Source organism: Arctopsyche grandis, chromosome 8 (genome assembly GCF_051622035.1).
Source record: "Arctopsyche grandis isolate Sample6627 chromosome 8, ASM5162203v2, whole genome shotgun sequence".
In the NCBI taxonomy this organism is placed as follows: Eukaryota; Metazoa; Arthropoda; class Insecta; order Trichoptera; family Hydropsychidae; genus Arctopsyche; species Arctopsyche grandis.
The window spans coordinates 11488570-11505754 of record NC_135362.1 but is presented as its reverse complement, the minus strand read 5'-3'; the positions used below and the strand labels follow the sequence as shown (position 1 = coordinate 11505754).

At 32.5% G+C, this 17185-nt stretch overlaps 2 protein-coding genes across 2 annotated transcripts in view; one reads left to right on the top strand and one right to left on the bottom strand.

Moving 5' to 3' along the window:
* LOC143916171 (transcription termination factor 3, mitochondrial-like) overlaps positions 1-17185 on the bottom strand; it is a 143587-nt gene that overhangs the window by 21418 nt on the left and 104984 nt on the right. The gene's annotated exons all lie outside the window — the stretch shown is intronic.
* Positions 1793-15612, top strand: LOC143915834 (uncharacterized). The gene is made up of 9 exons (XM_077436653.1): positions 1793-1807; positions 3113-3386; positions 5740-6317; positions 12327-12380; positions 12956-13107; positions 13555-13678; positions 13755-13874; positions 14076-14297; positions 14375-15612. The coding sequence occupies exons 1-9, from the start codon at positions 1793-1795 to the stop codon at positions 14819-14821; spliced, it is 1986 nt and encodes a 661-aa protein (XP_077292779.1). The 3' UTR covers positions 14822-15612.

The window sequence follows — 17185 nt, the reverse complement described above, 5'->3', positions numbered from 1 at the left end:
ATATATATATATATATATATATATATATATATGATCATATAGACATCTTTCGACAAGTTCGATAATAGTAATACTTCGAGAAATACATACATTTTTACAGAGTTGGTAGCATATTCAAGGTGCTATAAACTCGAATTTGTGAGAGACAGGAAAGGTTGCCATTTTGGTGGAACCGTCTCAATGAAATCAGATAAATTGGCGAACTGTGATTAGAAAACGATTGACCTAGAGTCACATATCCAAGGCCTGGCCAGTAACACATGGTCAGGAAATGAACCCATGACGATTCAGTTCAAAGCATTACACGCTGACTACTGAGCTATGTTGCCGGCTATTTTTATTATTTTATTTCAATCAATCATGCACACTCGCCTTAAAAAATTGCTCCTAAGCGACAAGTGTGGAATACAGATTAAGAATTATTAATTATATGTATATTTACATTAAACACGACATCTATGATCTTACATTGTACAGAAGTATTGTAAGAATTATACAAGGCAAATACAAACATCGCACCACAGAGAGATCTATGGACAAATTTGCAGCGTTAACACATATGAGTGAAATTCGAGAGGCTGAAATTCTCGAAATTTTGATAGAATATGGATAAAGGTTGCCAATTTGTTGGAACCGTTTCAATGAAATCACATAAATTGGCAAACTCATGTAGGAAACGATCGACCTGGAGCACATATATCCAAGGTCTGGCCAGCAGCACCAGGCCAGGGAATGAACCCCCGACCACTCAGTTGAAAGCATTACACGCTGCCCACTGAGCTATGTATGTTACGGGCTATAACAAATAAAAAGTGTCAAAATAAATATAATTTTATAACATTTTTCTAAATTGTTCCCAAAAATGATAAAAAAATTAAACAAACCGCTCGAAATTCGGTCGTTTGTATTTGAGACAGCTGATTATACAGAGAAATGTTGTATTAATAGAAGTGGCTGTAGGCGTCATATTGTTGTCAAGTGACGATTGTCCACAGACAATCTTAAATAATTTTAGCATCAGTCGAATTTGATGCTTGGTGCTCAACGTATGTCCGATAAAAACTTCTCTGTTTGTTTACAGTACTCGTAAGATGGGCAAACATCGGTAAAAATTGCACAATGCATTAAAAAAACACACAATAAACAACATGGGATACATTTTTATAAGTAAATAGATCCGATTTTGTGGCGTATTTATAGAGACGTGCCGCGTAATATTGACAGCAATTATTTATTCGTAAGGGCCATTCTATTATTATTACATTTCTCTGTGATTATATGAATAAATTCGTATTAGTATTGAGTGATCAAATTAACGAGGAACCATATTAATATCTGCGCCATTTGTTTATTATATGTATTATTTATTGATACTGATAACATTATTGTAGATTGCAGACTACACACATGGTGTATTCTGTATTATATATTTAAAAACAAATATATGTATTGTTACTTTATCTATATGTATTTAGTAAATTGTAGTAGTCTTTAGGCATGTAATGTAATTGTAATTTTACAATAGAAAAGAGAAATGGTGGCAGAATGTTGGATTTGGGAAAAAGTTTGTCGATCACTATCGTTGTTAACGTATTGTTGCACTATTGCTTCCTTGCCACTGTTATAAATAAGGCTTCGCCTTTGATCAGAAGGTTGTTTGGGTGACTGAGGCGCGCCAGTTCGAACGTGGTCACATTTTCACCACAAAACTCACCGAAAACAGTTTTTTTCAGTTGTTGTTGTTGTTGTTATCGTTCAATAGATTTTTTGTGTGTGAGATCATACAGAAACAATGAAATTCGTACAGGTGAGTGAATCAAAAAATGAATTTTACAAAAACAGTTTCCTCCTCTGTCAAACGTTAAACACATGAGAAAAGATGCAATCAATTCGAAAATTATAAGCATACACATATTAATTTTATTGTGTAATTCACATTAATAATACATGTAATATATTTTGTATCGAAAGACATCATAATTCATGTGGATAGACACAATAGAAAAATATTCCCATAGTCATTTTAATTTTATTTACTTCCTAAAAACAAATCAGTATTGCTTCAAATGAATCAAAATAAAACCGATATTTTTTTATATTATATAATATATGAGCCGTTATATTTGAAATTGGCGTTATTCCACTTTTCATCATTTCGAGAAATATTTCGAAAAACATTACTTATAATGTTTAGCATTTTACAATATTTAAAAATACTAGTGGCTTGTAATATGTTTTCTTTGATTTTTTGAAATTTCGGTTAACAATTTACAAATTAACAGAAATGTTTTAGGAACTGAAAATTGGACTTTCGCTACTTTCAAATATTTTTGATTTTTAAATGCCTTTTATTATTACAAAATTATGTTCACAATACATCTTATATCTATTTTAATAGCTACTGATCTACTGATCATTTTCTATTTTACAATTTATTTTAATTTGGTTAGTAATCATAGTATTATATTATTCTAATGTTAATTTACAGCATAATAGGAAAAAGAGCTCAAAAACCTATTTACAATCCTTAAACTACTTTCAAATGTAAAGGTTCATATATGTATATTATATTTATAAAAAAATCTAATTTATTGATAGCGTCATAAATAGTTGAATCTTATTTGATGTAAACAGGTGTCACTTATTATGAACTCTCACTTGTGTACGAATCATTTAAAGTGAAATTTTCATCATTTTTCAATCATATAAATCGTTCACTTTACATAGTATACGTTTTTAAATCAATTAATTATACCTCTTAGACAAAGAAGTTAACAAATTGAACGTAGTTTGAACTTAAAAAAAAATGTATACATTTTCAATATCTAAAACGTTGATGTAACTGATTTCCAAAAGCAATTTATAAATTATGAATTCGGTCTAGTCTCATTTGGAATTCAAAACTTTAACATACATAATCGATTTCCTACGACCTTCCGCAACTTGGAAAGAAAAGCTCGCGTTTTTCAAGCATTCATTTATCGACAGTGCAAATTAATCAATTATCAGTAACAAACAAGGCCAACTCTATGCAAATCATACCTACATTTTACAGTTTTCCATAGCGCTACACTAAAAGAGATTGTAAATATCAAATCGAATCATTTTTTAGGTTGCATTTTTGGCTGTTTGCGCACTGTCTGCGTATTCAGAGGCCCAGCAGCAGCAGCAGAGACCGGAACCGGTGCCTATCCTGAAACAAATCAGCAAACAGAATGATGACGGATCCTATAGCTTCGGCTACGAAGGGGGAGACGGATCGTTCAAGATCGAAACGAAATACCCTGATGGAAGTGTACAGGGAAAGTATGGATACGTAGACGACAGCGGAAAAGTGAGGGAAGTCGAATACGGAGCGAGCAGCAAGAGGGGATTCGAACCTCAAGGTATTGTATTAGACAGATTCGATTAGAAAGCCACTATTATTAATATAAATACTTTTATCGAATCGATTGTTCCTTGAATAGGGTCGGTCAACTCGCATAATCCTACGCTCTCGGATAATCGGCATTCCTTTCGATTATTGCCGTTTCACTTACGTAAACGGTTCTAGATTACAAAACCGGAATACTTTTATGGTAGCGGATAGAGGCAGGACAATTTCGTCAACGCACGCAATATTCCAGATCGAACGGTTGCGTCAAAAAATGATCGGGTCCAATTATGTATGTACATGCCATGTGTGTGTGTACGCACTCTCATTTCGCGAAAAATATCGCTCGCGGCTGATTTTTGGAAGTTTCCATTGGTTTCCATTCGCTTTTTTTTGAATTTTAATTAAGGGGTGTGATTTCGAAAGCTTTGACGCGTTTTTCGCAGGTGTTTTAGTTCAGTGTCACGATCTCTTTTTTTCGGTTTCGGTCGTAATGTTTGTTCGGTCGGTGCAGCATTCCTCGATCGAGAGCAAGAAACTTGACACTCGACGACCGAGTCTAGTTTAATGTGCTTATGAATTTATGTATGTATGTAAATAGCCTTGGAATTGTTATAATAACTCAACTGCGGTCGTCGATTGGGCAATGTGACGTACTTGACGCGAAATAAGTAGTTTTGATGTAATAATATACATAGAAAAATAGAGATGTCGAGGCTTGTCGTTTGCCATATTTGAATTTACCGAAAGGGAAAATAATTTATTAGGAGTCAAATTTTTGTATCAAGGTCGCAATCAATTTTTCTAGCTTACACCATAGACCAAAAATAGAACTCTCAGCTTAGTAATACGGATAATGTTTCAGAATATATACATAATGTGAACGTGAATTACAAAGATTGATACATGACGCCACTTATAGTAATAATTATAACATCGTGAATAGGATTGATTTGAATCTTATATATATAAAACAAAGACCGTTCGTTGTATGTACGAAGTTCGTTTGTGATTGGTTGTTATAAATTATTCAAATAAATTTAATAAAAAAAACAAACGAATGCTTACTAATATATTAGCCATGTTTAAGTGGGGTTTATATTATAATACAAATACCGAAAAAAGCAAAATACACATTGAAAATACTGTTTGCAATATTCAAACAATAAATAAATAGTAGGATTATATTAAATCGAGCTGTTCATTTTCATTATAAGCAAGATTTGGAGTTATTCCAGTCTGTATCCTGGAGGATAAATTATATATTTACCAGGATATCGTATTATTCATGTACGATATCCTGGTATTATTGCAGTGTCGATGTATTATATGTACATATATAAAATAAATACTTTTTACAATCGAGAATTTTCTTAAGGATAGAATCGAAACATACATAGATAGAACGATATTCGATACATTATTTTTATTTATTTTTTACAATTTTGCCATAGTTACATTACATAGAAGTTCCAAGTCCTCACTATGGTCAAACATAAAAGAAAAAAGTATGCAATAATATGAAAATAAAATAAAACACAATAAAAAACAAAACTAGTATAAACATATAAAAAATAATCAAAAACAAATACAATAATAGAACACGTTATGATCTCATATGTATCAAAGGGGTCTACCTCACGGGCCCGAATGTGAAACGTCCTAAAACGTAAATACCGGAAGGCAAAGATCAAAAATCGAAAGATCTTAAGTCGAAAGATAAAAAAAATGGTGCATGGTAAACGGTACATACTCACTTAATTTGCGCGAGCAGGATACAAGAGGAACAAGAGGAACAGGCTTTTCTTCCCGTATTCTGCGCGCGCACATTAATACGGGAGGAAAAGCCTGTTCCTCTTGTTCCTGTTGTATCCTGCTCGCGCAAATTGAGTATGTACCGTTTACCATGCACCCTTTTTTTTTGATCTTTCGACTTAAGATCTTTCGATTTTCGATCTTTGCCTTCCGATATTTGCGTTTTCGGGCGTTTCACATTCGGGCTCGTGACGGAGACCGGTATAAAAGTTACGAAAGTGGAGTTTTTCAATACACTAAGGCAGTATAAAATTTTTTAAATAAGTTTTATGTTAGATAGCTTTAAAACTTAAATCTATCTGAATTATATTTAAGATTGTAGAACGTTAGCTAGCCGTGGAAATATCCCTGTTTTAGTCGCACAGCCTCACTTACGTGTGCGCGATCAGGATACAAGCGGACTAGGTGACGTCATACCGAGTCAGGATATGACGTCACCGTCAAAAAACGGGGATATTTCCACGGCACGTAACTGTTGTAGATATAAATGTGTACAATAGTTCCGTTTTAAAAGATTTTTGTTAATACGATTTTCCTTTTGAAATTTTCAGGAAACGACATTAATGTTCCACCACCAACTTTGTCCCACGATACACCAGGACCTTTGGGCGCTGGTGAAGAAGATGACGGTCAATACAGAGAGGACCCTAGCATTTACGACACCAAGGAATACAGAAGTAACCTTAAATCCCAAAAGCCAGCTGCCAGTCGTCCATCATACCAACCCGTCCGCCATTCATTCCAACAACCCACCCAACAATACTCAAACTACGAAGAGCCAGCTGAACAATCTTACACCTCTTTCCAACAACCTCAACCAGCTCGTCAAACGTTCTCCAGCTTCCAACAACAACCTCAACCAGCTCGTCAAACGTTCTCCAGCTTCCAACAACAGCCCACTTTCCAGAACTCCTTGTTCCAACAGACCGCCCAACCTAAGTACTCAGGAGTACAACAGACCTTCACCAGATTCCAACAGCCAGAGTATCAAAGCTATCAACAGCCCCAACAAAGCTACCAACAACCTCAACAAAGCTACCAACAACCTCAACAAAGATACGTTCAGCAACAGCCTCAATACAATACGTACCAACAACAACAACAACAACCCCAGTTCCCATCATACAACGTACACCCTTCAGTGAAAAACTTCGACGTTGGAACCGGATCTTACAGTATCAACTACTCAGGAAGAAGATAAACATATTATATTTAAATCTCAAACCTCATCATCTGTAAATAAAAATCATTAATTATTATACTGTCCGTAGGTGGGAGAAGTGTGTTTATTTTATTTTAATGTTGTACATAAAATCGAATGAGATGCATCTTATACGATAACGAGTCACTATGTAATTTCATTTGTATTTTAAATTAATAAAATATTATGTTAATTTATTTCATGTATATTATTTACGTAATATTTGACGACAATGTTATATCACGTTACGACTATGTATGTTCGACGACCAGATACATATATTTTCCACAACCAGTAAGTGTAGGCTTTATGGAGGTGGATGTTATTGGTCAACAGTTATCATAACATTGGTTGGATCAAATTACGAAATGGTGGTGTAAAATAACATGAATATTTATACATACATACATACATTCATGCAGAGTTTTCTTCAGATCTTAGACCGATTCTGATTACGTATGAAATTACGTACAAATATGCCATTGTTTTATAATAGCTAAGGTATACGCAATTACATAGATTGATTACTATGTTTTTTGTACACGGTAAAAAATGATATAATTACTTTTGTGTTGGAAGTGCATCAAATAATTTATTCAATGAAAAAAAGTTTAGATTAACAAGTTTCATATTACAAAAAGCAAACAAAGCTTTTATATAGGTCAATTTTGGGACGGGTTAAAAGAACAAATAAAAAATCCAATGTCATGTGAAGTGAATTTTACACATGAATAATCAATAGGATGAAGCTATTAAATGACATTCAAAGATTCAATTCAAAGAATATGCTTAAAATTTACAATACAATTACATATATTTTTTCGAATTTATCTTATAGCATTAATAATTTAAATTTTATATAAAATCATATTGTATAACCTCGCGAGTACATATATTTTGTTAATTGTAATGCAAATTTTTTGAATTTTAATACGATATATGTAGCTAAAATATTATTTTGAAAATATTGAAATTGATCCTGACACACATACTTAATGTGGCAAAGGAAACGAAAGTGCGAATTTCGTTTTTATAAATCAGCCTTGAATAAAATTCCGTTTTTAATAATGTGTCACGAAGAACAACCGGCTTAATAACAATTGGGGTAACACGACGACTTTTCAAACAATTATATGTCGAATTGGTTTGGGTGAACGAACGAATGCGTCTCGCTACTCTGATTTGCATTCGAAAAATAGAAAACGACGACTCAAAGCGATAGGGATTAAATTTATAGCCAAATACATAACAGTACGACAGATTCGTCTGTTGAAGGCTTCGAGGTCAACTAGAACTATCTCCAACAATGACTTAGTGCATAACATGACGAATTATTTAATCGGCCTAATCAGGAAATTCCTCCGCGAGTATTGTCTAGGTACGGCAAAAACCATGCGATGATTCATAGGTGCGATGAAAAAAAAACCTTATAGGAAATCCATCACGTAATGCGGTCGTAGAAATGGAATTATTAAATATTGGCGTTTCAAACTGTTGAGTTCGATTGGTGAAGGTGTGGTCCAGGAAAGGCCTTGTGAATTCTTGAGGACCGGTCGCGTGCCGGTAAGGCCAGCGCCAGTTAACACTTTTAACACCGCCAATGCGGCAACTTTTTCAGAAAATTGGAGCAGAATCTGCTGACGAAAGTGAGTTTGTCGTAATCGGTTTATCCACGACAATCGTCGACAGTTGGAACTGATAAAAATATAACGACCTGTGAGATGTGGTATTTGACACCTGCTCAGTAGCTTTTCCGCGGTTCATTGCTACACTGAATGCGCAATCGTTGGCCATCTTATTTTCATATTAAAATATAGCTATATTAACTATTTAATAATCAGGGCTTTGGATTCGGATCAAAATTTATTGACTCCGACTTTTTGTTTCATATTACAAAAAGCAAACAAAGCTTTTATATAGGTCAATTTTGGGACGAGTTAAAAGAACAAACAAAAAAATCCAATTCCATGTGAAGTGAATTTTACACATGAATAATCAATAAAATGAAGCTATTATATGACAGATTATTCATTGAATTTTGCATATCAAATATGATCAAGTTTATTAAGAAAGATTCAATCCAAAGATATGTATGCTTAAAATTCGATTCCGATTTGATTTCGACTCCGACTCCAACTTGAATGATTTTAGTAAGATCGACTATTCTTACTAACGTATAAAATTATTAGTAATGAAAATAATACCGATATTCAAAATAATATAAAAAATAAAGGAATTAAAAAAAAACATTAAAAATTGACATGTTACCCAATTCATTAAATTATCAATAGAGTAGGTATAAATAAAAAGTAAGTAAATTCGTAATGTATGTGTGTGAATTTCATACGGACAAATGAATTTAATAAAAAAATGAGAGTAAAAATGAAAATAAAAAGTATATAACCACAAGAAAATAATAAACATATCAAAATACGTGCAATTTAACAATTTTATTTTTAATGTAATTTAAATTTATGATTTTTATTAAGGAATTTACTATCACTATAATTGGAGACTCTAGTTGACATATACTGTAATAAGGAAAGTAATAAAAAAGGAGTCAGAGTCGGTTGATTTTTTACGACTTAAAATGCTCTGACTCCACGACTCCGACTCAACAGTCCTGAAGATTTTAAAAATATTTAAATATAACTTTTTAGAAACTCATCTGTACTCTTGTACAATGACAATCTTTTATTTTATTTAAAATGAATAAACCTCACGATAGAAGGATAGTCAATGATTTAATTTGTTTTCTACGAAATAGTCAATTTTCTCGTTGATTGTCTTTCTATATTTGAATCTGTTTTCCAATTAAAACTTCCTACTCGCATTACTCGATCTCTACAGTTATTTTTAAATAATAGGTAGTTATAATCGTATTTCTTATCTCCATTCTCTCATCCCTAGATAGATTAGGTATGGCAATTAGTATGGTGATTTGATTGACATTTTCGAAGTATGGATTCAGTTAGACTCCAACTTATATTATATTTCAATTCGTTACAATTATTTTCTTTATATACGTATATATGTATGTGAGTATGAATCAATCGTTTCAAGCATTTAATTAAAAACTTCTTATTGTGCGTTTAAATAAATAAATATAAGGTTTGATATTCTAAAGCGGGGATATATAAATTGCCTTAAAATGGGTAAAATGAAAATTTTGGACGAAATTAAGCCTCAAACTTACGTAAATAATCTTAGTACCTATAAAACTTGTCGTATTTATAGCTATGTTCTCCATACAAAAAGTGTCAGTAAACTATGAATTGAAATGATCTTCGAGTTTTGTGAATATTTTCCACTTTTACAAAGACTGTAAATGGAATACGTAAATGTACTTTATTGTTACTTTATGATGCTATTATTTATTGTTTCACCCACCTTAAGGCGACATTTGAGGGTTAACGTTTGGAAGAGTGACAGTAAATGCATATTCGCATAGTAACACTCAACCGTGGGCATATTTAAATTGTATTGTTGGTGGGTGGAACTCAAATGCACTTTGTATGTTTATAGTATTTTATGCATTCGAAGAAAAATAAAATGTAGTACCCTTATCGATAACCTTTATAGCACATTCAGTCATTTTTAATATAAAAAGTGATTTTTTAAAAATAATTAGAGTGCTAAGCGCATTTTCTAATTTCTGTCCACTTCTAAATAGATATATTTCCATAAATTGAAATCATCTTCTTCCAGGTACCTTTTCTTTCCTTATATAATATTTCAATTTAAATAATTTGGAAAAACAATATACACATGCATATGTACATATGTAGAGATTGTGAGGAAGCTATTTTAATTCACTTGTAAGATTTTATGTTAACGAATAAATTAGAAGCTTGTTACAAGAGAATTATATGTATTTTTGATTAAACTTTTTCTCATATATGCAAAAACTTAGTTTAAAAAATTATTATCTGAATTGAACCGGATCTACTTAAGGAATAATCAAATGATTCATCATATCAAACTGACGTCTTTCAATTTTCATAGAATTTTCCGCCCGAAAACCTGCTTTTGATCCTGCAATATTAGAATCAAAATTGTACAGGCGCAATTTGAACTCTATTTATCCCTTGTAAAATAATATATCCCTTGTAAAATAAAATTACAGCTTATGGACATTCATATAATATTATAAGCATAAGATAATATATTATAACAGTACAATTTGCAAGTTCAATGCCTTGCAGAAAATTGGATAAAATCTTATTTATGACTTATGGTCTATAAACATTATAAAAAGCTCAATCGAAAACAAAGTATGCTAATTGAAAAAGTGCGATATCATCTAGTATTGTATTCGAGTAGGTATTTCGTGTTTCACGGTTTCGTCGAACCGAAACATTTGTTGGTGATATACCTTTACAATATATCAGTGACCTTGACTGCAACAACAACTTCTGCGATTGCTTTTGCCGATAATGCGACACTGACTTACCATGTTCTGGGCTAGTACAAAAAAAAAGGAATGAGTCGAATTGAGAAAACGACAGAAAGACCGGATCTCATGGTCAATTCGGGAGGCTGAATGTGAACGTGGCGCACCATAAGTTCAATACACACGATTAATATTCCATACGCATATTAATTGTAATTAATTGCAATGATAGTAAAAAAGGTAATTACAAACGAGAAAATCGTCAGTAAGTAGGTGTAAGAAATTTAGAGACACGTGGCATCATCGAAACGATGCGAGGAAAGCTGGAAACTGAAAATTTTATTTAATAAGAAGTAAAAGTAATAATTTTAAATGATTTTCATATATCTTCGATTTGAATTTTAAATCGCGCTTTATTTATATATAACGAGTTATAAAAAACCTGTTTAATAGAACGGGAGTAGTTTTTTTCAGCATCAAAAACCTTCAGTGATTAAATAAACTAAAATCTATTTAAGTTCTTTTGATTTACAAAAAAAAAAAATTAACAGTAAATTATATACATACATCTTGTGTCAATACGATTTTTAATTTATTTTAGAATAATAAGTACATATAATGTATTTAAAAAATGTTAATATAGAGGAGCATTTAAATAGAAGGAATATAATTCATTAATATGATTCACAATTGATAAAATTGAAAATGGCGTTTAATGCAGTGGCTTTCAAGTTTTTCAGTCAACATCCACTTTGACGAAGAGGAACTTGAATTATTTATTATAATATACGATCAATATAATAATAATAATAACCCTCAAAACTCACTTTAAAAATAGCCCTTTTTAAGATATTAAGAAAAATATAACGTGAAAAAGTTTTACAATATTTTTAAGCATTCAAAATTCAAAAACAAATGAATATTTAAATATTGTAAAAAACAACTACAAACATGTAGTTTTGAAACAAAATATTTTTTTAATAAAAATTTGAAATAGAACTGTGCTATGAGGTAAAATCTTGCCCATTATCAGTAACTAAATAAAATACACAATAATCAACGTTTATTCTATGATTGAGAACCTAATAAAATTATTATATTAATTTATTGTTGAAAAGTTTCTACATATGTATTTCTAGAATTTTGACGAATTAATTTACATCAAATAGGCTGGATTTAAAATAAGTACGACTGAGCCCCAAACAAACATACAGACAAGCTTTTAATATTATACATGTATATTTTTTTAGATTAATATTCTTCATTTGAATACATCTGAACTTGAAAGCGTTCTATTATACATATGTTAGCTCACCGTTAAGTCCATGTGCTTGACTAACTAGTTTTATCATACATAGATCATTTGAAGATGTTTCAATCATCGACAGACGACAAAAAGAGGTGAAATTTGGGCCGAAAAAATTGTAGCACAATGGTATTGTGCTCGGATCCTTGTTCGCACAGTTAAATGTTATACGTCAAAGTGAAAGGGATAATCAGATTATAAGAACAAAGTTGGTCAGTATAAAACAGGTCGGCGCTAGCCGGACCCACTGATAATAGTTTTCGCGTCCGCCATGATTGGTTTTATATTACTGGTCAGTTTTACAACTCATTTTTGTATATCGCACACGAATTTATTGTGTCTTTAGAAATAAGTCGACGTTTGCCAGTGTTAAATGTGATTTATTCAGTGTTCAGGTTCACCAGTGAATTTCACTATAGTTTTCATTTGAATGTTGTACACAGTGAAGTTTATCACAATTTATTTACTACACTTACTTTTGATTTATTTCGTTATGATCATATCTGCGCTTTTAGTTAACATATAATAGTAATGTGTCAAATTGAAGTGAAAATTTTCTAATTTAATAACGTGATATCAATTTAAACAAGCGAGTGATTGTTGTATTGTAATTAAATTTTGAATACAATGATGATAATTTTTTTTTTATATTAAAAATCAGTGTTTGGGCTGATTAAATGTGAAAATATATATACAGTTTTTTTGTTGTAGTTTTTTTTTATATAAATTTCATTTTAAATAATTGGAAATGAACAATAGCTTGTGAATTTGAAAACGTATCATCATACTAATTGCAATGGAAAATTTTGTTTTGTGAAATTTCGGTATTCTGTGATTATAATTTTCTTTTGTGTTGGATTTGCATAGGTCATTGCGAGCGCATCCCTTGTGGTGCCAGGATGTGCCCAAGATTATGATGATCGTCCCGTGAGGGCATCATACAGAACACATTATGATGACGAAGAAGTGGTAACCAAGAAGGCAGCACCAATTATTCCGATTCTCAAACAAATTGACAGGTATTTTTAATTTTTGAATAAAGAATGGTGCATTTTGCCAAAATCGCTCTATAAACTACTTTCTTGGATCTATTATGTACATATATATCCTTGACCAGTATAATATTGCATTGTTTCCCAATACATTCCGTTCGATCATTCATCACTACGATTTTTTTCCTACAACAATTCTTTTATTATATTATAACTACAACAATTTCATTCATTCGCCGTCAGAATAAAAATGAAATAGTCTGTTCGAAAATGATTGTAAAAGTGGACTAGTATTGACACAAATTGTGCAAGTGGTATTATGTAAATTTCCCCAGCCCCGAGTTGAATAAAGTCGATCTAGTAATTACATAAAGAAAAGGCGAGTGAATGTAAAATATAATACTTTGCACAATGTCGGAATATTATTCAATACTTACATATCTATTGAATTACACATTCTTTAATTCAACACAGGCACAACGATGACGGCTCATATACGTATGGGTTCGAATCTGCAGATGGTTCTTTTAAAATCGAAACCAAACAAGCTGACGGTGAAGTCAAAGGAAAATATGGATACACTGATGCCGACGGAAAAGTATAAAAATCAGTCTATTTCAGTTAAAATATACATATTTTCTATGAATACTAAAATATATGAGTTATTTTTTCAGTTGCACGTAGTTGAATACGGAGCGAATAGGTTTGGTTTCCAACCATCAGGAGAAGGTATCGAAGTTCCTGAAATAAATTTGAACATAGAACCGGAAGAGGAAGAACCAAGACGCGTTCAGGTGGGTATTTCATACATTTTCAAACAAGATATATTATAGAAAGTATTTTTAATTGCATATCGATACTTTCACGGTCAATGTTTTAAGTATACATATGTCACTAAATGGATAGTGGTTGACTTTGAAAGCGGTGACATATTCATATTACTTTTTTCACGTGACATAGATTCATATTACCTTGATTTTAAATTATGATTTCAGCCTAAAGTTCAATCTAAGCCCCGACCACAACCCAGACCTATCGCTCAGCAATTGCAACAATGGGATCAAGACGACAGAGAATTCGCAGCACCTGCACCAATCAGGCCTCAAGCTGCTGTTCGAGCACCCACACCACTCAGAACCCAAGTAGTCGTTCCTCAACAGAGACCCAGGCCACAAGCTGAGCCACACATCATTTACAACTCACCAACCCCTCCAAGAGTAATTGTCTTAATGTTAAAATCGATATTAAAATTATTTTGGATTATGTAATAATTTGTATCGCTATGATTTTTCAGCCTGCATTCTTCGCTGGAGCTCAAGCAAATCCTGCTCAACCTGCTCAGCAGAACAATTACGACTACAATGAGCCAGCACCTCAACCAAGACCGACCAAGCCTGTCAGAACTCAAACTTTGGCTTATACACCGACAGCAAAGGCCCAGCCCTCATACTTTACCCCAAATTCGGAATTCCGTCAAGAAACCCAATATTCCCAACAGTCACCCAAGGTAGTCAGACCATCCCAGTTCGACAGTGACAATTCTCAATTTTTCCGACCAGAACCTCAAGCTAAGCCTCAGTTCAAGCAATTCGCTGAACCAGCCCCAGCTCCAGCTCCTAGGGCTTACACCGCACCTAAAGCTGCCAAAGCTAGGGGTGGATTCTTAGATCAACTCGAAGAGCAATATTCTCTTCCCAGTGGAGGACAACCAACGCACAACATTGCCTTTGGTTTCTATTGAAGTTGTTTTAATTAAATTAAAAAACTATTTGTTCAATATAAAAAAGTGACGAGTTATCGAGCGGCAAGTGTATTTTACTTTACGGGGTAAAATTGATACAATACACAGATTGGAAAATTGAACTGTACGATCCGACCAAAACAATATTTATTATGGAAAAACTTTGACTGAATAATATGATCAATCGATTTTATTAAAATCCGTTCAAAATTTATTTTTACAACTTTACTAGGCGTTCAATTTTTATTATTGTAATTTTTCTGTTAATATTTTAGTTGAATTTTCCCCATCTTATGTTCCTGTGATTGATAATAATTAAATTATATTTATGTGTAGACATTTTATATTGGATGTAATGTTAAATATACATATACCTACTTATATTACAATGTAACACGTATTATTTGTTATATATCTTTTGATATGTATTATGATTTTACATATGCTAACCAAAAATACATATACTCGTACGACACTTCGAAGGAGTATGTAGTTTTATGTAAGAAAAAGCACAAAATAAAATGAAAATATAATTTAAAATGGAAAAATTAAAATAAAAATAGAAAAATTACAAACATTACCAATGCTTTCTATTATTCAAATAATCTGCATGTCTTTATATTACCATTATATTTTCAATCATTTTCATAAATATCTTGTAATACTTACCGCAATTCTAATATTTTGTAGATTAATCGCATCCAAGTGTAATTTTCCAATGAGATAATTATGTAAATAAATAAATGTGTTGAGTTAAAAATAATTTATCATTTGATGATAATGTTCAATGGAATTTTACCCGGTTTTAAATTTGATTACATAACCAAATTTCCTATTTATAATTGCTTTATTCATCCTTTAAAAGTAGATATCTTCTGTTTATCAGGGGTTATGGGTTAAAATCTTGCCCAAAATCGATGTTTTTTCGGACTTTCAGATCAGACATTCTCGTTGTCATCCGATAACCTTAGTTGAAACAGTTTCATACAAAATTGGCAGCATCAAAATTCAATCATTCATATTATACTTTACATTCTTACCGTTCTATAATACAAATGGGAAATCACTAGAACAAAAACTTTTCCCAAGAAAACTTAATTCAAACTGAAGTTTGGTGAAGAATATTAAAATTCAATACCCCTTACAACATTGAAAAAAAAATTACGTCGTGTCGATAAAAATTTCAGTAACCGATACTAAGTTTCAGTTCGATACGACTAACGGTGTTCAAAAAATCCCCAAAATACACAGACACACAGACACACACATACACACACATTTTTTCTAGATCATGAAAACGTGATCTGTTAACGAGTTCAAATCAGTCAAAATATCGAGTTCGAATTTTCGCATGATCACAAAACTTCTTCTATTGTTACTACGTACATAGATAAAGTAATAAAATAAGTAAGTATCACAACTAAAGATCAGATTCTAAAATTAGATACAACAACAAACGAGTTCCACGGTGAGCATTGAATTGAGCCAATAATTAACTTAACCCTTCCTCGACGCTCGTTGAGCTGTTCAATGATTCCAGTTCGGTGGAAACAATCGGCGATGATTACATCTAGTCAAATTTTCCACCACGATGGGAATGTCATGCGTTTCTTCGCCGTGGCCCTCGGCATCAAACAAAATAGCATTGTTGGGTTGCGTCGAAATTGAAAGTTCCCGGGAAACTCGGTTATTTCGCATGATGTGACGAAATTGCTCTGCTCACAATGGATGTGACACACGTCACCTCAAACACAACCCGACAAAACTGGGTTTTTCTCACCGGTCGGTCGGTGGCAGTGGCGTAGTTTGTTGTGCAACGATAATGAGTACAGGCCAGACCAGACCAGACCAGACCACACCACACGAGGTGAACTTTTCTATTCACGATGCAGATCAGATAGCGGCTATATGTATGTACATATTCTCACGAAACGGTCGACACATACATTCAGCGGAGAAAAAAATATACACCTCTAACATCAAAACACTTTCGATTTCAAAGCAGACGAATTCACAAAAAAAGACTTGTAAAGCGAGATGATTTTATTTTCTTATGGCATAGCGGTGAGAAAATTTTTCTCGTTTTACGCACGCGCATTATGCGACAAAGACAGTGTTTGGTTTTTTTCGTATTTGGAGAAGACTTTCCGTTTCCGCTATAAACATGCTATTCTGGTTATCACGTAATGCGAGACAATTGAAGATGGGAGATAGTGAATTGAATGGGTGAACTTTCGGATGCATCTTTATATAATTCGCTAGTGCAAACATGTGTGCGAATACGTATTCATCAATAGTAACAACGGTTTTAAAGTTACACAACTTTTGTTGGGGCCAAAATTTCGATACAAAAATTATACAGTA

What these genes read in the sequence shown, in the direction of transcription:
- LOC143915834 (XM_077436653.1), top strand. An exon ending in TGATTGGTTTTATATTACTG is followed by an intron (nt 12,381 to 12,955) that starts GTCAGTTTTACA and finishes GGATTTGCATAG; the next exon opens with GTCATTGCGAGCGCATCCCT. An exon ending in ACACTGATGCCGACGGAAAA is followed by an intron (nt 13,679 to 13,754) that starts GTATAAAAATCA and finishes TTATTTTTTCAG; the next exon opens with TTGCACGTAGTTGAATACGG.